Source organism: Papio anubis, chromosome 6 (assembly GCF_008728515.1).
Source record: "Papio anubis isolate 15944 chromosome 6, Panubis1.0, whole genome shotgun sequence".
NCBI classification, from domain to species: Eukaryota; Metazoa; Chordata; class Mammalia; order Primates; family Cercopithecidae; genus Papio; species Papio anubis.
The window spans coordinates 6,503,381-6,527,131 of record NC_044981.1 but is presented as its reverse complement, the minus strand read 5'-3'; the positions used below and the strand labels follow the sequence as shown (position 1 = coordinate 6,527,131).

The 23,751-nt window shown below is 43.4% G+C and overlaps 1 protein-coding gene and 1 long non-coding RNA gene across 2 annotated transcripts in view; one reads left to right on the top strand and one right to left on the bottom strand.

The window, feature by feature from the left end:
- The window catches only part of LY86 (lymphocyte antigen 86), a 62,323-nt gene that overhangs the window by 4,120 nt on the left and 34,452 nt on the right, over window positions 1–23,751 (bottom strand). Inside the window, exon 4 of the mRNA XM_003897010.4 lies at window positions 1,267–1,319. Within this exon, the coding sequence (XP_003897059.1) occupies window positions 1,267–1,319 (53 nt within the window). The remainder of the gene's footprint in view (window positions 1–1,266; window positions 1,320–23,751) is intronic.
- Window positions 546–3,512, top strand: LOC116275236. The gene is made up of 2 exons (XR_004184189.1): window positions 546–998; window positions 1,769–3,512. It is a non-coding gene; the product is annotated as an uncharacterized LOC116275236 (long non-coding RNA).

Genomic DNA, 23,751 nt, shown 5'->3' with positions numbered 1-23,751 from the left:
GAGCTAAAAAACATGATCACGTGGAGATAGAGAGTGGAAAGATAGATACCAGAGTGGAGAGGGAGGGGAGGAGAGGGAGATGATAAAGAGAAGTGGATTGAAGGGTACAAACACACAGTTAATGGAAGACATAAATTCAGTGTTTGACAGCAGAGTAGGGTGACTATAGTTAACAAAAATGTATTCAGTGATGGACATCCTAAATAGCCTGACTTGATCACTACATGTTATATACGCATAATCAAATCTCACAGGTACTAAATACATCAGCATGCATTTTTAAAAGATCACATTTTTGTGATCCTTTCCATATTATTCCATAAGATTCTCTGAGGGGCCTGTAATCCCAGCACTTTGGGAGGCTGAGGCAGGTGGATCACGAGGTCAGGACTTCAGACCAGCCTGGCCAATATGATGAAACCCTGTTTCTACTAAAAATCCAAAAATTAGCTGGGCGTATTGGTACGTGCCTATAGTCCCAGCTACTCGGGAGGCTGAGGTGGAAGAATAGCTTGAACCCGGGAGGCGGAGGTTGCAGTGAGCTGAGATCATGCCCCTGCACTCCAGCCTGGGAGACAGAACGAGACTCCATCTCAAAAAAAAAAAAAAAAAATTATCTGAGGGATAGCACATTGAACATTTATTGCTTATAGCAGAGTGATGTAAATTGAGCCATTTAATAACGTCACATTATCTTGAACAGAAAGGAATTAGTGGAAAATTCTACTCTGAGCTGTGAGTTTTGCCAGCAAATGCTAAGGATATGGGCATTTTATTGACTTAGTGGCAGCTCATGAGTAACAGTGAAAGGACAGTAACCGGGGGACCTTCACGCCTCCGTGGCTTGTGCATCTTCCTTTCTCTGAACCGCCAGCCTCCTGAGCACAGTCCCAGCACATGCGTGGTGCCGCCCACACAGCCCAGCAGCACTGCCATATGGAACCCCACAGATGCCGCAATCCTGCTGGACAAGACGCCGGCATCCGTCTCAGTGGGAGGTTTGTATTCGGAGGATTCCCTAAGGTTCACCGACATGTAAAATATTAAATGCCAAAATGACAAAGTCAGCGTGTCAAGAAATTTCAAGTGCCCACGGTGAAGCAGCAGTTTTATGAAGAAAGGGTTTTTGCAGGGATGGCCTACGGATAAGTTTTAAATTGTTTAACTCCTCCTCTTCCTTCTTGGTTTCTCCTCCTTTCCCACCCCCTTCTTCTAGACTTCTTCCAGAAACAAACTATTTAATACAAGAATTAAGTAATGTCTTACCTGAGGAATAGTAAATTCAGGATTATTGACAGGCCCAGCATAGTAAATCTGCTCTGAAAAAATATGTAAAGCATACATGATGTTATTCAATCATTTAAAAAAATGACTCATTCATATGTTCTGTGGTCACACAGATGTGTGCCAATTGTTGGCACCAAAATAAGAGCAGCTATTGATAGAAATGTTCTCATTTCCTGATCTACACCGGATCTACATTCATTCACTTATTCATTCATGCCACAAATATTGGTCGGGCACCTTCCATGTGGCAGGCGCTGGGGATCCTGGGATGGAAAAAAGAAGTCTCTGTCCACGCATTGCTTATATTCTGTTATGGTTTGGCTATGTCCCCACTCAAATCTCATCTTGACTTGTAGTTTCCATAATTCCTGTGTGTCATGGGAGGGACCCAGTGGGAGGTAATTGAATCATGGGAGTGGGCTTTCCTGTGCCGTTCTTGTGATAGTGAATAAGTCTCATGAGATCTGATGGTTTTTTAAAGGGCAGTTCCCCTGCACAGGCCCTCTTGCCTACCACCATAGAAGATGTGCCTTTGCTCCTCCTTTGCCTTCCACCATGATTGTGAGGCCTTCCCAGCCCTCTGGAACTGTGAGTCCGTTAAACCTCTTTTTCTTTATAAATTACCCAGTCTTGGGTGTTTCTTCATAACAGTATGAAAATGAACTAATGCATATTCTACTGAGGAGAATGATGGTACAGAAATAACTAAACAAGACAATATCCAGATTGTAACAAGTGCTGGAAAGAGACACCAAGCAATATGAGAGAGGCAGGAGGGTGTGGTGGGGAAGGGGCCAGGCTGGATCCAGGTTGCACAGGGTTAAGTCCCAGGATTAGTTGACTATGGACAGTTGTTATCTCTTTGGGCTCAGTTTCCTTGGTTTTTTTTTTTTTTCCAAGATGGGTAAGATAATGACAATAAGAGTACCTGCTTCCTCGGGTGGTAGGAATTAAAAGAGGTAATCAATAAAAAGCACGAATAACAACACCTGGGAAGCACTCCATGAATACTCACTAATGCCAGGAACTGGGAAGCACCATGTTCCACGGGGTGGCAGTCATGGAGGCATCTATAAGGAGGTAGTATTTGAGCCAAGCCCTGAAGAAGCAGAATGGGCCAAGCATTTAAAGAGTTGGGGGAAGATCATCTCAGAATAACAAAGTAAGGACAGAGGCCTTGATGTGGAAAAGAGTTTAGGAAATTGGAAGGACAGAGGGAGATGGGTCTGCTGAAGCACAGTGAACAAGAGGAACTGTGTTGAGAAGAACTTGGAAAGATTAAGGGGTGACATATTTCAGGACCTGCAGGAAATGGTAGGGAGTTCAGATTTCATTCCAGTGGAAAATGTGTTAAAAGTCATGTCAAAATAGCTAATTTATGTTTTGCAGAGACATTCTGCTGTATAAAGAATGCAAAGAAGAGGCCAAGTGTGAAGGCTCTTCTGTGGCCAAGGTAAATGATGGATTGGTGAAGGGTGGTGGTGGTGGAGGTAGAGAACATGAATGAGATAATATTTGTGTTGGCCAATAGCACCCACCAATGAGTGGGTATAGAGAGTGGGAGCCAGGAAGGTTTTGGTTTGAATATCTGGATAGATGGGGGTGCCATTTATTGAGATTAGAGAAGCCTGGTGAGGCAGTGTGTGTGTGTGTGTGTGTGTGTGTGTGTGTGTGTGTGTGTGATGATTGAAGAGCTCTAATTCTGGGATATGGTTAATAAGGATCCTTGGAAGCAGTTGGCTATACAAGTCTGGAATTTTAGGGAAAATGTAGGAATGGAGCTATGAATATCGGAGTTATTAACATGTGGTGATTAAGCCATGGGACAGGATGAGATGCCCCCCTCACCCCAAAGAGATAGAATTAATCAACAGAGGAGAGGACAGGACCTCCTGAGGCCCTCCAACATTCAGAGGTTGGGTTGAGGAGAAGCCAGCCAAGGAGACTAAGAAGAGATGGTCAGTGGAGTGAGAGGGTAGCCAGAGAGTGAAGGAGCAAGGAAGCCAGGAGATGAATGTTTTTCAAACAGGAGGGTATTGCCAGCCATGCTGAATGCTGCTGTTGAGAGTTTGAGTAAGATGAGAACAGAACTGTGCAGTGGATTTGGCAACATGGAGGTCATTTGATGACCTTGACAAGAACACTGGAGAGGTGAGTACAGATGCCTGAATGGGGTGGACTGAAGAGATATAAGGAGGTGAGGAAGTAAGAGTTTTGTTATGAGAGGAAGCAAAAGCAAAAAAAAAAAAAAGGATAACTGAAGGAGAGTGTGGTATTAAGAGTGGTTTGTTTCTTTGTTCAAGATGGGAGATACTGTACCATATTTGTTGTTCCAAGGGAGTAATCTTGTAAAAAGAGAGATTGAAGTTGCAGAAGAGGGAATAACTGAAGACATGAAGAGTTTAAGAAGGTGGAAAGGAACGCTATTAACACTCCCTCCTGCATTTGAGAGAAGCATGAAAATTACTCCCACCATTGTTGGAGCGAAAACAGAGCAGAATGAGTTCAGGTGTAGATATGTTTGTAGATGGGCCAGTAAACCAATAGTGGGGCTCTTGTCTGATCACTTTGTTTTTCGCAGTGAAGTCCACAGACTTGTAGGAGGCACTAGATGGCGAAGGCCTGTGCTGTGTTGAGCAGCAAAAGGAGGAATACAATGTTCATGGACAGTGGGGAAGAAATTTACTTGAGAAATATAGTAAGATTTCTAGGCAGTGTTGAGTGCTTTTTTTGAGGTTTGTGGCCATAAATTTAAAGATACTCCAGTCAGCCCAGATGTATATTTTCTTAGAGACATTTATTAGCTCCAGTGCTACTGAAGGTCAGTGGTTGGGTTGGAGTTTCACTGGACAAGAATGAAAAGGAGAGAAAGTCAAGGCTGTTGGGTTAGATGCAAGGAAAAGATTATAATAATAGACCATAGAATCTAAGGTGGGTAAGGAAGAAAGTGAAGGCAGGATGGAGTTGTTGATGGTAACAATCGGGGAGAGAATTGAATGGAGTTTCTATTATTGCAGTCAAGGTGCTAGAATTGGTGAGCTGGCAGGATATGAGGAAGCCACATGGCAGAGGGCTTGACATTTAGATTTCAGAAATGGTGCATTTTTACAGGCTCTAAGATATCCAGGGTTGACATGAGAGATGGTGGTCGAGGTGTAGAGATGGAAATGGTTGTTGAAAGTAAGGGGGTGAAAAAAACTGAGACATTATGGTGCTTGGTGGGCTATCCACATCAGTATTGAAGTCAGCAAGAAGGATGACTCCTTGCCCAGCTCCTCAGTGATTACTGCCTCCCCTGTAATTCCCCAGCACTGCAAACAAACATTGTGGCTAAGAGCACATGTCCAGCAGTCAGACTATCTGGGCTTGAATCTGAGATCTTTTTTCATTAATTGGGCAATTTACTTAACCTGTCTTAGCAGCACATGTAGGCACTGTAACTAATATGTGGTTACATATAGAGGGTTCAGAGGGACAACCTGCCCGGGATTCATTTGTCATGCTGGTGCCTTGCCCAGCCTGAGGATGCACCCCGTGCATTGCAGTCTATGCTAATTGTGCCCCTAACAGATATGCACTGCAGTGGTTCAGCTACTGGAACATGATTTCTTTTTTGGAAGTTGTCTTTTTCCCAGTAGATACTCTCTAACCCAAGCCAAGACAATCAGAGCAGAGAGACAAAGAGACCCCTTCTCAATCTGTTCTGGCAAGAGAAGCGTTCACTGCAGCTCACCAGTCTCTAGAGCTGCCCACTTTCTGCCTGGTGTTCCAGCTTTCTTGCTAATTCTGTGACTCCTAAATGTCCTTTCAAGAAATTCCCTTTGCTTTTGTTGGCTGGATTGGGTGCCTTCTGCTTGCAGCTCGAGGATGTGGCTGCTACAGGCATGAATAAGCCAAGAGCACTCCTGCTGGCTGTCAGGGTTTGGACACAGTGTGGCTCAGGAGCAGAGTCCAAGAACAAGGACCGGTGTGCCATCCCTGTCTGATCTGGCTGGGTTCCCTTGGGCAGGTTTCATACCTGCTTTATGCTTCTACAAATTGCTGTATGGTGGCACAGTGCAAATGACTTGACCTAGGAAGCAGACAGACTTGGGTTTGAGACCCAGCTCTCCGACTCACTAGCTAAGTGATGTTGGGCAATTTGCTCAGCCATCCTGCAACTCAGTTTTTGCACTTGCAAAATAGAAATAGCAATGCCTCCCCATAGGGCATTGAGAGGACTAGAGAACTCGTGTGTAAAGCCGCTGAGCAGAATGTGGTCCCAAGGAAGGGTAGAAATGGCAGTTATTAGCTGTATTATTATTCACCCAGGTGTGAAAAGGAGTAACAGAATGGACGTTCATTTGGTGGAAGCTGAAATATGCAATGAGACTAGGTTTTCTAGCTTCTTGCTTGAGTCAGTGTATGTAACTGCTAAGTTCTGTCTGTGCCTTTTTTTTAAACTTTTGTTTTAAAAAATGGACGAGTATGACTCTTTGAAGAACAACACTTTTATGATACCTAACATTTTGTTGTGCTCATTTAATGCACCCAGGTTTGCTCATTTGTGTTCTTCACCGTTAAGAGGTCCATCACTTGGCTGAGAGGTTTTCATTAAATTGGTCTCTTACAGTTTACAGTTTCAATTGGAGCTTTTTGGGGGGCTCATGAAGTTCTTGAGATAACTGCAAGTAACTAATGAAATTGTCTTTTTTTAAATCTGATAAAACAATACCTAAAATTAAATTTTCACTCTGTCCTTTCTCAGATCCTCTCCAATTCTGAGATTCCTTTAATTAACATTCTCACACTCCAGGACTATAAAAAGAACCCCAGTATACTTGCACCCATTTCTTCCGTTTCTTTCATGTGCAATCTTTATCAGTTTTTAATGTGCAGTGGATTAAAGAAACTCACCTCCCTGGTTCTGAATACGTGAAGTCATTTCTGAGTATCAGCTTTTTTTTTTTTTTTTTTTTTTGACCCAGATCTTTGGGTGATTGTCATTGAGTGTCTTTTTGAAGAGAAAATTGGTTTATAAATTGTGGAAATAAAAGGTCCCAAGGGTTTTGGGTGACATCAACTTGATATGAGGGCCTGTGTCTTTTTTTAAAATTATTATTTTTGAAACAGGGTCTGGCTCTCTCACCCAGGTTGTACAATCTTGGTTCATTGCAACCTCCACCTTCCATGTTCAAGTGATCCTCCCATTCTCCCACCTCAGTCTCCTGAGTAGCTGAGACTACAGGTGCATGCCACCACGCCTGCCTAATTTTTTGTAGAGATGGGGTTTCGTCATGTTGTCCAGGCTAGTCTCCAACTCCTGAGCTCAAGCGATTCACCCACCTTGGCCTCCCAAAGTGCTAAGATTACAGGCGTGAGCCACTGCACCCGGCTGGTCCTGTGTCTTGGTCTGCCTCTTTTTGTTCTCAATAACCAGCGCAGATGCAGCCTGCTGACTGCATGAACTCTTTTAGGCGACCCTCTCCCCATTTCCTAGCCCTTTCTAGGATCTTGCTGGAATTCCTGCCAATTTCCCAAATTTATTATAAAATGTCATTAATACTTAAGCATTTTCAGGGCAATTAACAGCATAAAAATACTCAAGAGTTATAATTATGATGACTAGGCCAATTGGCATATCAAGAACAAATATTTTGTTTAAAAAATCATTCATTCATTTACCTAGCATTTTGTGTTCCTTTCCCACCTGCTGGGCCCAGTAGGGCAGGGTAGAGGGGAGGCAGTGTCCTTTTTTGCTCCAGTTATATTGAGAAATGATTGACAAATAAAAGTTATATATATTTAAGTTGTATATTTAAGTTGTATAATGTGGTTAACATATCCTCACATAGTCACCTTTCGTGTGTATGTTTGTGTGTGCATGTGTGTGTGCCTGCATGTGTGTGTGTGCATGCATGCATTTGTGCATGAATGTATGTGCATTTTTGTGTGTGTGCATGCTTATGTGTGTACATGTGTGTTTGTGTGTGTAGTGAGAACACTTGAGAGCTACTCTGCTAGTAATGTACAATACATTGTGATCAACAGTAGTCACTGTGCTGTACGTTAGGTCTCCAGAACTTACTCATCTTCTAACTGCAAGTTTGCACTCTTTGACCACCATCTTCTCTTTTCCCGTACTCCTTAGACTCTGCCAACCACTCATCTACTCGGTTACTGTGAGTCTGACTTTTATTTTTGGATTTCACATGTAAGTAAGATCATGCAATATTTGTCTGCCTTATTTCATTTAGCATAATGTCCTCCAGGTATGTCCACGTTGTTGCAAATGGCAGAATTTCTTTCTTTTTTAAGGCTGAATCATATTCCAGTGTGTGTATAGACCACATTTTCTTTATCCATTCATCTTTCGCTGTTGTTTTCACATCTTGGCTACTGCAAATAATTCTGGGGGAAATTCCCACTGTTGGTGGGAATGTAAATTCGTACAGCCACTGTGGAAAACAGTGTGGAGATTCCTCAAAAAATTAAAAATAGAACTCCCATATGATTCAGCAGTCCCACTTCTGGGTATACATATATCCAAAGGAGATGAAATCAGTATCTGGAAGGGATACCTGCACGCAGGGAGGCAGTGTCAACCTGGGAGGATGCAGCCCTCCCTCTCCCCTCCAGGTGAGGCCAAGAGCAAAGTGGGAGGGAGCTTAGAGTCTGTGATGGCATCTGGCATGTGGAGGACCAAGCTGAGGGGCTAGAGGATGAAGAGGAACATGGGGAGGACGTTCCAGACCAACCAAGAGCATTGTCTCTGGAGGAGCGGGGAGGGAGTGCATGGCTTTATTCTAGTGAGCTCTTTATTCCTCTCCCCGCCTCTGGGTATTTCCCAAGAGGCCCAAATCCGGAAGAAGGAGAAGGCCCAGGCACTGATCCTCATCATGTTCCCTCTGATCTGTAGCTTTGCTTTCTTCAGTCTCTCTGACCCTTGAGGATGTAGTTCTTCCTGTTCCCTTAAGCCTTGGAGCTGGTAGGTTAGGGCTCTCATTTAAGGTAATAATAAACTTGCCTGGGGTAGGGACAGATCAGAGTGTCCACTGCCGTCAGGGCGAATGTCACTGTAGCGAGATCCCAGTAGGCCCTAAAGGCTGGAGGTTTCTTCAGGTTTCCATGGATTCCCGGCATTGTGGGTAGGTAAGCTCCAGGCTAGGCCAGGCCTAATTGTAACTTTTTAGTATTATTTTTCAGTGTGTCCTAATTTGGCAGCTCCTCAAGCTCCCGGGCCATTCAACTCTTATCCTCTGAGCCTCTGAGTCCTTTGTGTCTCTCCCGGAGGGGTCCTCCCGGGACTCTCAGTGCTGCGGGCTTGGCTGCTCCATTTCAGAGGGGGTTCTGCCGGTCCTCCACATGCAGTTGCACAGAATGTGCCTGGCTCAGGGTTGAATGGGATCAGAAATCCAGCTGTGCCCTATTGGGTCAGGGCCTGCAGCCCAGGACTGGGCTGGGTCCCACCAGCGTAATCTTTTAGTGATCTGGGCTGGGTCCCACCAGCATATGCTTTTAGTGGTCTGGGCCACATCCTCTCAGCCCCTGGTGGAATCCCGGCTGCTGGAACGGGCGTCAGCAGGGCCTCTGACATTACTCCGTGTCAAGGGGCTGCCCCTCTGCGTGCTTTCCTGCTTCAGAGAAGCCCATGCAGGGCAACTGGGAAGTGCAGGGATGTGAACTCCTGAAGCCTCCTGACCCTGAGAAAGACAATTCTGAGGCACTCGCTGCAGCTCCCCAGGGGTTGCTGAGGGATGGAGCCCTAGTTCCCTGTGCTGGTCATCAGCTCCCTGATGCGTCTCTCACTGGCTTTCCCCATCACCCTTGCTTCCTGGCATCACGGCCCAGAGTACTACCCACCCCCAAGTCCTTGAACCTGGCTTTACTTGGGGGTACCCCACACTAAGAACACTTCCTGGCAGAAGGTTCCCCTTTTTCTAATGTATACCAAGGCCACGGATGAGCTAGTGGTAGCCCTAGCCACCTGGCTGCTGAGACATTTGCACCTGTTTCTTGTGATGGAACCACCTAGTTCAGAAATGATACCCGAATGCCCTGGAACCTGTTCCTTGACTTTCATGCCAAAGACCAGGAAGGAGAATTTTCATGCCCTGGATTATCTCTTTGAATTCTGTGAATCTCACACTCTGGGAGAAGACAGGAGCTGAGTGACAGGGACAGGAGGTGAAGACCTCAGCTGTGCTCCAAGGGGAGGAACAGAGCATGCGAGGAAGCCTGTGAGTTTTAGTAAAGAGGGACTGCAGGAAGGAGGAGGGGGGCACAGTCAATCTCTGTCTTTGTTTTCTTCATTCAGTTGGATAGAGAGTTACTGTCCCTGATTAGTGCACAAGTGTCCAATAGTGCACAAGTGGAATAACCTATAATAAGTCAAGTTAACTCTAATAAAGTGTATTTGAAAACTTTGGGACTCTTTGGCAAGTCAAGTGACCTTTTATTGGAGGATTATTTCTGTTGCTCCATAATTAGAACTTGCTCAACTTGATTTCTAAATGTTTCTTGGGGATGTCCAGCATTTGGTCTCACCCCACTGGCTGTGTGAAGGGTCAGCATGTTCTGGGAATAGTTGCTGTCGTGTTTTTGGAGTCACAACTGTACTTTAGAATTCATAACTGTATCATTTGAGTTTGGATGACTTTTTCTATACATGAGTTATCTTAGTTTTGCTTCCAGCTAACTCTGCTTTGATATCTTTCCCCATCCATTCGACGAGGCATGTGAGATTTTATTTTATGGCCTTTCACTACCTAGAGAAATTTAATGTTATTTACAACTTGAAAACATTCACTGTGTACTTGTAATGAATCATTTACAAAATTAGAATTTTTCCTGGGTTTCTTCACTCATGGTCCTCTCCTTAGGCCTCTGCAGTGATCCAGAGATGTGCTCATTATCTCTACCCTCCTTTTCTCTTCTTTCTTTTTTCTTTTTTTTTTTTTTTTGAGAGAAGTCTCACTCTGTTGTCCAGGGCTGGAGTGCAATGGTGTGATCATAGCTCACCACAGCCTTAAATTCCTGGGCTCAAGTGATCCTCCTGCCTCAGCCTCCCAAGTAGCTGGGATTACACCACCATGCCCAGCTAATTTTTAAATTTTTTTTAGAGATGAGGGTCTTCCTATGTTGCCCAGGCTGGTCTCAAACTCCCAGCTTCAAGAGATCCTCCCTGCCTCAGCCTCTGTAGCTGCTGGAATTACAGGGATAGCCACTGCACACAGCTATCCCTGCCCCTTCCTGCCTTTAAAAATTTTTTTTTTTTTTCCAGAGATGGGGTTTCTTTCTCTGTGTTGCCCAGGCTGATCTGGAGTTCTTGAGCTCAAGCAATCTGTGCGCCTCGACTTCCCAAAGTGCTGGGATTACAGGTGTGAGCCACCATACTTATTCCTAGTAGAAGCTGGTTTTCTCTCCATGACAAACATGATGAGGGACTCCTTGTCATCTTACCATCTTTCTCTGTCAAGAATGGGCATAATACATGGGCCATCATTGACTGCTAGCCAAGTCATTTCTCCTGTGGTTAGAGGGCATGCAGGTGGTGGTTTTATGGGGGAAAGGTGACAATAATGGCCCGATAAAGCAAGCCCTTGGGAACAATGATACAATCTCCCAATAGAAAGACTCATCTCTTGCCTCAGCCTCAGATTTGTGAGCAAGTGCATTTGAGAACTGTGACGTTCTCAGAGTTGTTGGACTTCTATGAAAGCATTTTAATGGAAAACCTATGGAGTTTGAGTTTTTCCCATATTAGACACAGTTTTGGGCCTTTTCACATGGCACACGGAGGTCAGCAAGGCATGCTGGTTTTCCAGATGGGGGTTGTGCAGGCTAGTAATGGCCCCCCAAAGAGGTCCAAGTCATAATCCCCAGAAACTGTGAATATGTTACCTTACATGGCAACAGGAACTCTGCAGATGTGACTAAATTAAGGATTTTGAGATGGGGAGATTACCCTGTGTGGCCCAAGGGGGCCCAGTTGTAATTACAGAGGTCCTTATAAGAGTGAGGTAGGAAGTCAGAAGAAGGAGAAGGCCAGGCAGAGATGGAAGCAGAGAGTAGAGTGATGTCACTAAGGGCTGAGGAATGCAGCAGCCTCTAGAAACTGAAAAAGGCAAGAAAGCTGGCTCTCCCTGGGCCTCCAGAAGAAACACGATTCTATGATATTTTGACGCTAGCTTTCTGATATCTAGACTGTAAGAGAATAAATTGATGCTGTTGTCAATGGCGACGTTTATGGCGATTTGTTACAGCAGCTATAGAAAGCTCATACAGCGGTCTTGGATTAAGAAAGGAGGGACAAGGTGATGAGCCTGAGAAGGGACAAAGGTGATGGTTTGTTTGTATTTGTGCTCTCCACAAAGGGCCCTTCGGAACTATGACACAGATGTAACCTAGGATTTGAGCAGAAGAGAAAGTACTTGGGTTTAGGGCTAGGCCAGAGAGTAGAATTTCTAACATGAACTCACAGATGAGCTCAGGATGGACTGCTAAAAATATTTCAGAGCAGTATAGATACTACCAGGTCAGATCTGTGCAATAGAACATTCCACAAAGATGGGAATGTTCTGTGTCTACACCATCAAATACAGTAGCCACCAGGCATGTGTGGCTATTAGGAGCTTGAAATATGTCTGGTAGGACTGGTGCACTGAATTTTTAATTTAACTTAAATGTAAATTCTTTCAATAGCCATGTATGACTGGTGGCTGTCATCTTGGACAGTGCAATTCCAGATCAGCACTGGCTAAGAGAAATATAATGTGAACCATATATGCAACATACAATTTTCTAGTAACTACACACAAAAAAGGAAAAAGAAATAAGTGAAATTAATTTAGTAATATATTTTGTTTAACCCACTTACTAAAAATATTACCATTTCAGCATGGAACCAATATAAAGAGTCTTAATGAGATATTTACATTATTTTTTTTCATACTTTGTACCAAGTCTTCAAAATCCAGTGTGTATTCTGTACATTTCACTTTGGACTGGCCATGCTCCTAGTACTTAATGGCTGCAGGGGCCAGTAGCCACTGTCTGGACGGTGCCGACTATTTAGTCATTGATGAGGAAGCGGGGCCTAGCCAGGGAAATGACTTGCTTTCAGCAGCATTCCTTCTGCAAGGCCTGTTTTTCTGCTGTCCAGGTTCCCCCTCTGAGAGATACATAACTTCCAGCAGCAAAGCAAAAAGAATTTAAGTATTTTTGTCCCACCTACCAACCAATTCCTAAATTTTGTGGATAAATACTTTATACAACATTCAAAATACAACTTATAAATTGGTGGGCTGATTAGATTCCTAGAAATGGAAATGAAGTAGATGATGATGGAAGCAAAGAGAAGAAATTGACTTGATCCTCCGAAACCTGGGCAACCCTGGGAATGAGTAATGCGACTGGAAAGCTAAGCAAACAGACATCACAGAGGGCTGCGTTTTTCACACTGGGGTGGGCGTCCGGGCTCATGCACATCAGGGCTCTCGGGATGTCTAGTTTTTTAAAATGCAAATACCAGCGGCTCTGGGATCCGATTGCGTGATATGGGGGAGCCGTGAGTTGGCCTTCTTAATTAGCTTCCTAAACAATTATTACATCAAAGTATGTCACTGAGCTGGATTTATGAAATTCCATAACTGTCAAGGATTTGTAAAGAAGCTTGTCTTAGAAAATTAAAAGTGTTTCTGGTCCTAGGTCATCCTTAGTCATAGTATGCTGGGCTCAAGGAACATAAAGAATTGACTGATGTCAAAGTACAGTTGCAGTACGGTTGGCTCATTTACAAACGTGCTTGAGTTTGAGGATGGGGAGAAAGCACCCAGGGCTCTAGAATTCCTTAAAAACCAATATGCTTCCTTTCATTTCATTTAGCAGGAAAAAGTGCTCTTTTGCTTAGTCATTACTGGTGCCCTCTGTAGAGTGGCTACTGCTTTTAGTTCTGTTTTTTTTTTTTTTTTTTTTTTTTTTTTTTTGCGGTTTGAGGGTAGGAGTTCTGCTAATACAATAAGTAAACCATTGTTTTTGGTGATTCTGCATGAATTTGCTGCAGCAGCAGCTGCCTGGTAATCACAAGCAGGAAATCTACCATTGAAGTCTGGAGACAAGGAATAATACATGAAAAGAAGAAAGGAACGAAGGGGAGATGATGGTGCTTCAAATTTCCAATTCCATGAGAGATACAAATGACGCTCTCTCCCTACAGGGATAAGAGGGCCAGGGAAACTTCCCCTTGTTCAGCCATCAGAAAATATGCAGGCTTGGACCAAAGGCATCTTCTTGCTACCTGTAAGGAAAAGGTCTTAAACTTCTAAGCCTCAATGACTCCACTGCCTCTTCATGCGCCTTGTTAAAATGCAGACTTTCAATCTGAGATGGATGATGACTTGAGGGGCTCAGAGCCCTTGCTGGAGAAATCTGTCATCAGCTGCACAAAGTTGCTGCTGTGGATCACTTATTGAATGCTTGCTGTGTGCAGAACACCATTCTATGGGCTTTGTGTGTATTATCCCATGTTATCCTTATGACTGTCCCATGAGGTCACTTGTATTTTCTCTATTGTACAGATGAGGAAACTGAGGCTCAGAGAGATTAAGTTACTTGTCTGAGGTCACATAAATGGTAAGTGGCAGTGAAGATTTAGCTCTGTGTAGGTCTGCCTTCAAATCTTGTGCGTAACCACCAGGCTAGTGGTTCTCAAAGTGTGGTCCCTGGGCCAGCATCATCAGCCTCACCTGGGGACATGTAAGAAATGCAGATTCTCAGACTCCTCGCCTGATGTGTGGAACTGGAAACCCTGGGGCTGGGTCTAGCAACTGTGGTTGAAGTTGGGCTCCAGGTGATGGCGATGCCTGCTGAAGGTTGAGAACCACTGGACTGGGCTAAGGTCCCTGCTCTCCGGCAGCAGTGCTGCAGTCTGATGAGTCAGGGGACAGGAAATGCTTCCAGAATAATATTGGTTTTGGTAACATGCTGCCTGCAGCTGCAAAATGACAGTGGGGATAATAATGGCAGGAGAAATAGTGCAATTTTTCAGGTCACAGAAAGTCTGCACTCCCTCCACGGGTCTATAGATCCATCCACGAGAAGAGGAGCCAAGACACATGAGTTCCCATCTCAGCCACTTTGTCACTGGGGATACTGGCAGCGGTTGAAGGACAGGACCAGAAGGTAGGGCTGGGGGAGGTTGGGAAGGAAGTGTGGGGATGGAAAGCCTGCAACTTCTGAAGGAGCAGGAAGTCTAAAATGGCCCAGAAATCAAAGGTAAGCAAACAAGTATAACATAGGTGATACCCTAGAAAACATGTACGATAGACAGTAGTCCCCCTCATCTGCAGTTTAACTTTCTGCAGTTTCAGTTACCTGTGGTCAATTGTGGCCTGAAAATATTAAGGTATTTTGAGAGAGAGAGAGAAAAAGAGAGAGAGAGAAAGAGAGAAAGAGAGACCATACTCACATATTTTTTATTACAGTAAATTGTTATAATTGTTCTATTTTATTAGTTGTTATTGTTAATTTCTAACTATGGCTAATTTATAAATTGAATTTTATCATAGGTATATGTATGCATGGGGAAAATAGTAAATATAGGATTTGGTATTATTCATGGCTTGGGGGTCTTGCACTTATTCATGCACTGGGGGTCTTGGAACATGTGCCTATCAGGTAAGAGGGGACTACTGTATTTTAAAATTTAGGCTTCTGTTAAGCTGCTTATTCCCCTTCTGTTATAGCCTAAATCAATGCCTGAATTCCTGGGGCTTGCATTTGTTAATGTATGTGCAGTGAACATGAAACAGCTGCATCATGAAGCCCATGGTAGTGGGGCCATGGCTGGGGGCATGCTTTACAGAGGTTGTCAGCTCATCAGCATAGATTAATTTCTTCAAGGTAGCACCTGCTGGGAAGGTGGTTTAGCCCTGTCTTCTACTCCAGCAGTGCAGGGGGTAAGGCATTTTGCAGAAAGCATTTGTGGATTTTTTCCAAATCTAGGCAGTAAACAGATTGCATTCCCAGCACTCCCCCCAAATTCCCTTCATTTCCTAGATCTGTGGAAAGGAGCACATTGAAACAGAAATAGAGGAGGTCATAGAAATCTAACTGATGGAATCTGACTGCTGATCTAGATATTATTGTTAAGACAGAATTTTGAATTGATACAGACAGTGAGATTGAGAAGGCTCTGCAGTAAATGATGCTGGGAGGATCACCGGGTCCAAGTGTTCAGCGTGAACCAGGACCAGAAGAGAAACATTTAATTAGGGAAGGTAACGAAAAGGAAGGGAGGATGGGCAGCCACGAGCACCCACTCTGGTTACACCTTTGACTTACTTGTATATGTAAAATCAGTGAGTATTATAATAGAATCCCTTAGCTCTGTCAGAAAAATATCTGCCTTATGGGCAATATTATTCCAGACTTTAAATACCGTTCTCAGGGGATCTACTCTGTTTTATATTGAAATTCATCTAATTATAATGTGTTTCTCACTTTGGTCAAACAGTAGGAAAGCTCAGATTTACACAAAAGATAAACCAAGAACCGGTTATTTTCTCAACTAGAGGATTCTTCAGATTGCAAAAGATGTCATCATAATATTTCCTTTAATTGCAAGCTTTAAATATTAATGCATTTAAAATCAAGTTTAAACCTGATTATTTTCTCTAGCTTGCATATTGCACACAGGGAGGTACGTTTATCTGTTGAATGTGTTTCATAATGGATTTTGCTCATACTGAGAAGTGGCCTGTGCAGGCATGGATGCACCATGATTCAGCAGTTCTTGTGGTCACCATTGTCTTCTGCACCTCTCTGGGATCCTAACATGAATAAGGCATCATTAAGTCCTCTCAGCTTTTCATTGGTTGGACTACATCAGTCACAGCTTTCAAGGTCTCAAAGAAGATTCCTTGACCTACAGATACTCTCATTTATAATCATACACACCCAGTGTATACACACATGCGCACACACACACACACAATTTGTTTATCTAACTCGCCTAAGCCTTTATTTTAATTTCAGCTGATTTTGGCAGTAGGTTGTGTACAACTGATATCTGCAAGTCAATCTGTGAATCAATACACAAATTATTTTTGAAAGAGTATTACTCACTTGGTGCTATGGAACCAAGGCCACTTTGCCTGGGTTGACCTACCCTGGTCAGAACTCACAGAGGTTTGGCCAGAACCAGGTTTGACAGTTGACATGTCTCTTATTATCAAGTGTGAAAATCATGTGTTCCCTGGACACATTGGGGTGAACAACACACACTGGGGTGTGTTGGAGGGTGGGGGATGGGAGGAGGGAGAGCATCAGGAAAAACAGCTAATAGATGTTGGGCTTAATGCCTAGGCATTATCATGGGATGATCCGTGCAGTTATTCACTACGGCACATGTTTAACTATGTAACAAACCTGCACATCCTGCACATGTACCCCTGAACTTAAAATAGAAGTTGGAAATAACATAAAACAACTTTTAAAAAGAAAGAAAATCATGTGTTCATTCTATGTACTTTATGGTTTTAATCCGAGTCTTTACCCAAATCTCCAGGTTCACTTCCAGTTGAGAACCTCACATCTCTGTGGCCCTACACAATATATTCTTGACGGTCCAAACATGAGCCACCTTTAGGTCATTTCTCCCCACTTTTTATTTGGGTAGAGCTTGTGGAGCAAGCATGAAATGTTGCTTCTACTTCCCAGGGTGATACCTGAGTTTCAGGTGCCACAGTACATCTTACAATCAAATTTTGGCTCTATTTAACATATCATTTTATTCTCATCGTCCTGATGTGGGATATTCTAGGGAACTGCTTGAACAAAATGAACCTCGTTGAGAGTGGACATCAAGATGTGTTGAACGCTTGATAAATCAGAGACTGAAAGAGACTGGGGGGAACTTGACTCGATTCCAAGTTAGACAGGGCTGTGGCTGTCTCATGTGTGGTGCTGGTGAGTGCTGACAAGCCCAGACTTTGGGAAAAGTCCTTATGTCAGACAATTGTGGGCTAGGGTGACAGATCACATTTTGATGGATGTCAGGTTCCTTGAAGGGAGTAGACATTCCTAAGATTATGTATTCTGGGTGGAAGTCAAGCCAGTGGCAGAAAATAAAAATTTTAGAGGCTGACCTTAGATCAAAGGAAGAAAACAAAACAGAACAGAACAGCATAGCCGTGAAAGACTTGTTCAGTTACTGGTCAGGAAATTCTGGGATCCTGAGCAGGTTGGCAGTGTGCGATGTTATGGACTGGCTGCTCCTCTGGCTCTACAGTTAGCCAGTTTGAATCTGAATCCTCACCTCTGGCCTGTTTCTATGACAGACCTACCAGAGTTTATCAATCAGCCCTGCAGTTTTCACAAAATGCTCCTACCTTCTGCCTCAAGGTCCCTCAGGTAGGGGAGGAAGCCCAGGGACTCAGTGCTGTGATTCCTAACGCATCAGACACGTTGCATATCTTATTTAGTCTCCGCTGGTACCCAATCATGAATTATGGCCACTCTCATTTGATAGATGCAGTAATTGAGAGACAGATAAATGAAATAGCCCTCCAGACTGTCCCTGGCAGCTGTGGGGAGGGAAGGAGACCACCAGGGCCACTCTCTGGCTTTTTCCTAAGGTGCCCTTCCTCTTGCCAGCTGCCACTCTGCCCAGTATTTCTGTTAAGTCCCCTTTGCCCCAAATCTAATTTGTTGGCACAGGCCTTATAAAGCAGAGTCAAAGCACAGGTGCAGCATTATCCTTCATGTCCTGGATCTGAATTTATGCTGCAGCTCAGGTCAAGTGTCCACCGAGTGACAGGACAAGCGTACCTGTGCTCAGTAACTCTGGCGGAGAGCCCTGGATTCTGACTTAGCTTCTAGCAGTGGTTCACAAAATTTAGTATGCCGCAGAACTACTTAGAGCAGGATCCATCAGTCAAAAGAAGAAGAATATTTCACCACATGTAAAAATTAAATGAAATTTAAATTTCAGTGTCCATAAATACGTTAAACAAAGCCAAATCAATCATAAAATACATGCAGCAGATATAGACATACCTCACTTCATGTAATCTGGGCACACAGCCATGTCCACTCATTTTCATATTATCTCTGCAAGGGCAGAGTTGAGCGATTGCCACAGGGACCATATGGTCTGTAAAACCTAAAATGTTTACTATCCTTCCCTTTCCAGAAAAAAGTTTGCCAACACATGGCCCAAAGGGCTTGTTAAAATACAGATCACTAAGCCCCAACCCCAGAGCTTCTGATTCAGTAAGTCTGGGTAGGGACCAAAAATTTGCCATTTCTAATAATTTCCTAGATGATGGTGATGCTGCTGGTCTGAGGATCACACTTTGAGAACCACTGCCTTATAATAATGGCTGGTTATGCCCAAAGAAGATCCTTTGGTTTCTATAATTTTGTTATGCCCTTCCTTTAAATCGAAAAAGACTGTCTTAGTGGAGAGCTGAAAGGAATTTACTTCTTCTCTAGCAAAGCTTTCTTTACGTTTATGGAAGATACACAGCAGAAGGGTCTGGAGCTGGACAGAAACCCAGTTCCACAGCCTGCTGGCTTTGTGACCTTGGGTAAGTTAGACTCAAGTTCCTCATCTGTTAAGATGAGGGTATATATAGGAAAAAACAGTTTTTCCTCCTATATTCTCAACACAGAGCACTTCTGGTCACCACCTGGCTTGGCTCTTACTCCTAGAGATTCTGATTTCATTGGTCTGGGGTATGGCCTGGATGTTGGGATCTTCAAAACTATAAATGGAGATAATAATGTAGCACTGTCCAATAAAAATATAAAGAGAGTCACACGTATAATTTTATGTTTTCTAGGAGCCACATTTTGAAAGGTGAAATTAATTTTAATATAATATTAATATCTTATCACTGATAAATAATTAAAATAATATATTAATGATAAATTCTACGTAACTCAGTATATTCCAAACATTAACATTTCAACGTACAACCATGGAACAATGACAGAGATATTTTACATTCTTTTTCTCAGACTAAAGCTTCAAAACTGAGTCTGTACTTTAAACTTATAGCACATCTCTAATCAAACTGGCTGTATTTCAGGGTTCAGTAGCGACCTGTGGCTTGTGGTCATTGCTTCAGAAAGCACAGGAGTAGTTAATGTGCAACCAAGATGGAGACCCACTGGGGTAAGGGCACGCTTGGTGTTCGCAGACCAGACCAAAGCTCCCGGACCACACGTGGGTTCTATCGGCATTATTATTCTTGAGGATTGAGGGAGTTGACTGCAGCTTCCCTCCTTTGGGCTAAGAATTAGGTGTGGTCATTAAGGACATTCAGTGAAGCTCAATTTTGTCTTAAAATTGGATGTGCAGCTATGGAACCTGTTTGAAAGCATGGCGATCAACTAAAGCAAATAAATCTAAATGACTTGATGCTATCAGAGAAGATAGAAGGACCAGTGCAGCATTAACAGAGCAGGAGATAAAACTGTGGCCAATTTTGTCTCCTTCTGAGTGAGCCCACAGCTTGAGTAAATAGGGCTGTGGGAATCCCAGGCAAGATGATGGCTGTTAGATCATCCCTTGATATTCTACGCAACTCTTTGATTCAGAACTTTCTATTCAAGTACAAATATCACTGGATATTACATAGGCTGTCATTCTCTTTGAAAACTCTTAGGTTTATTCCTAGGGGAACAGAATTTATTCTCTCTATTCTTTCTTATAATGATAAACTAATATTTAAAAGAATAACCTTGCAAATTTATCATAAAAGCAAGCAAGATTTCCGAAAAAGACAAAAATAAAGATCTGCAGAGATAAGCGCTCTTAGCACTGAAGTGTGTACTCTTTCAGAGTATTTTTTTGGTGTATATACTTACACACATTTTATACAATAGGATTCAACAGTGAATACACTTTTATAGCATGCTTCTTTGTCACATAATATTCTTACAAGTATATTTTCATGTAATTTAGTAATCTACAGCATCATTTTAAAATCACAGCCATTGTACCATTGTTTGGCTGAATAATGACCTACTTAGTCAGTGCCCTATCATTGGCCATATACGCTATTTCCCCCACATTGTCAATCATAGCATAAGTAATCATACTGAAAGAGCATCAGCTCGTCTTTGAATCCAATGTGATGCTTGCCTTAAAGCTAGCTGAGGACAAGGCAGAGGGAAAGGAGGCAACATTTCCGTCTCACTAAGTCTGACCCATTTTGTAGTTTTATCTGGCTTGGAGAAAAGCCAGCGAGATGCAGTTTGCAGAGGAATGCATAGTAATGCTGTGACAATGATACCAGACAGCTCAGCTGCGAGTGACACCACAATGTGCCGCCCACAGTGGACATTAGGTTTTCTCACCGCTCTGCTAAGAAGGACCTGCAAGCCCCACAGCAAGCCTTAACGTGTCAACAGCAGCTTGTGCTTGGATGTGGATTGACTTTAGTTCTTCCTGGTGCCATTTTTCCCCTTCTGGTCTTAGTATTAACCACTTCTCTGGAACAGAATCATTCCTGCAGTAGGTTTGTGGGTGGGTTAAAAAAATTTAATAATCCAAAAAACCTCTGACTTTAAGATTTTAGTTTCTCTGCCTTATGTAGTTTACATAATTATTTGTTCATGCAGTGTTTATATATTACTTTTCTGATCATTTTATACTATACGATATTTTACACTATATGAGATTTTCTGGCAATTTCCCCAGTGCCAGCTTGTCAGTTTGCCTATGCAGTCATCACTCCCGTTGCAATAAAGCAAATAAATAGCTGCAGAGCTGCCCAGCATTCAAATAAGGCAAACGCCAGCCTTCTGAGCTGCTACACTGAATTGAACACCTCAAACTGATTTAGGGAACCGTCTCTCTTCTCTTTCATCAGTCCTATTAAAACCATACACAGGGAAAAATAGCAAGGTTTTCTTATACTTGGAGGACCAGGAAAATGTACTCTGCTAGGGTTTGATGCATGTTATGTCTTTATGTCATGCACAAGCAGTCTTAAGTAGTCATTTTAAAGGTGAACTGGTAAAGTTGTGTTCAATCCATCATATGTTCACATGCAAATACAACAAAACAAGTATCTATTGTGTCTTTACTTTGTGCCAGGTCTCTTTGCCATGTCAGCAGTGACGGATAGGAGCAAGAAATATGCCTTCCTTCAAGGAGTTTGAAGTTTAATTGGGAGGGACACACACACTAACCATAAAATTCAGTTCCATCTGAGATAAGAACTACAGCAGAAATAGGAACATGATGCTCCCAGAGCACCCAGAGGGAGCACGTCATCTGTTGGCGTTGGAGGAAGTTTCAGAGAGAGAGAGAGAGAGAGAGAGAGACAGAGACAGAGACAGAGACAGAGACAGAGACAGAGACGGAGAGAGAAAGGGATACTTGAGCTAGGTCTGGATGAAAAGCAAATGGCGATTGGGCCACACATACTAAGGGGACCATCCAAACAATGTTGCAGGTGTTAAAATGCAGGCTCTGAAGAGAAAGTGGCAAAGGATTCCTTAAGCTGATGCCTAAGGTATGTATGGGGGGTGGAGCAAGATGTAGCTGAAGAAGGGAGGAAGGGAGGGAGGAAAGGAGGGAGAGAAGGGAGGGAGGGAGGAACGGGAGGGAGAGAGGGAGGGAGGGAGAGAGAGAGGGAGGGAGGAAGAGGAGGGAGGGAAGAAGGGAGAAAGGACTGACTGTGGGTGAAGAATTCAGAGTCGGCCCAGCTGAGGGCAGGTCGAAAAGGTTAAAGAGGGATGGACTAATGATGAGTTCATCATTCTGAGGAAATGCATGAACATGCTTGATTAATCAGAAATGTCTCCAGTAAGTTGAGAGGAAAACTGACTTATCATTTTAAGGTGGGCTAGCTAAGGAAAAAAAAAAAAAGGTCCCAATTTGAAACAAAGTCAGATCACTGGGCAGAAAGATTCCTGAAATGATAATTTTAAATAAACCCCTGGTCAAAAGCAAGACACATTCATTCATTGTCTTGTTTGTTCTTTTATTCATTCATTCGTTAAAGCTAAGATTGGAGTCAGCCTGCCTGGGTTCAAGCCGTGGATCCTTCAAGCTCTGTGACTTGGTGCAAGCTCCTAAACCCCTCTGTACTTCAGTTACACATTTATAAAGTTGGAATATTAATATAGTATTAACCTGTAAGGTTGGTGTGGGAAGTAAATGACTTAGTGGATCGAAAGCTCTTATAACAGGGCCTGGTACGAATGCTCCATCGTGTAAGGCATATTGCTCTGTGTGTCTCTGTATTCAGAGCTCTCTATGTATCAGCCACATTTGAAATACTGGGAATAAAAAGACAAAGGTGATATGACCCTACCCTCAAGAAGCTCGTAGTCCAATGTGGAAGGTACACGGGAGCAAACCAGGACAGTCCAACATGGCAAACGCTAGGATAGAGTGATGTGCCACACAGTTGGGGGGGATGGTGAGGGTGGTGAGGGAGCCAGGCTGAGTCTGTCCTCTACAGATCCCAGCAAAGTTCCCCTGGTTCCATCTGGTCAATCCTCCCTTAAGTTCCTTGTTTTCTTTTGTTTGCATCCCTTAGTGTAGGAAGGATATTCTAATTTCTTCTAGATCTTTCATTTAAAAGGAGTAATTGCCTCATTTCACAAGGAACTTTACTGTTTAAAATTCTAGCTCTCTTGAATGGGAAAATAGATAAAGGGGTATTTCTGAGATGTGAGGTGAGGGGTGTATTGGGAGTATGCCCCGCCTTGGCCAGTGGGAGTAGGAAGGAGACCCTGGGAGGGGAGAGCAGCTGGGAGAGAACCACTCCTGGGGAAGGACAGTCAGAGAATAGAGCCAGGTTTTAACTACACCGCGGAAGCATCTCAGGGCCTTGGTGAAGCCGTGGTAAAGACAAGGAGGAAAGGAGAGGTGGGGACAGGTGGCGGAAGGCTACCTTCTCTTTCTTCAAGGCTGTAAGGCAGGGAGTAGAGGGTTGGTGCACTGGAGAAAAGGTAGCTAATGTAATGGGGTTTCTGCCTCTCTACTTCTAGTGTAACTACCCGATGCCCCTGTTAGTCAATGACCCACGTTGGGAAAGGTGGTGACATATCATAAGCTTCATTTGTTTTTCTTTTTTGAAGTCCATTACTACGTTCAGGACACCCTGCCACTAAGGAAGTTGTGGAGGGAAAACCTGGAACCACTCTGAACCGCAACGGATTTTTGGAAGCTCTTGGCTCTTTCTGCTGCCAGCCCTGTTTATAAAATGCTGCTACTCACAGTAACAATGTACTGTTTTAAAGCATCTCATACGCGTCATTTCCTTTTGATAGTCACAACAGCCCTGTAAGGTAGGCCTTATGGAATGGGCCTTATTGTTATTTTTGTGCAACACATGCTGATAAGTGAGGATAAACTCGTCCAAAGGTGAGGGGCAGAGACAGAGCTCTGGTCTGGGTGTCCTGGCCTCAGATGCAAGTTTGCATTTATCTCTCTGCAGGCCCCTGCAAGCAGTGAGC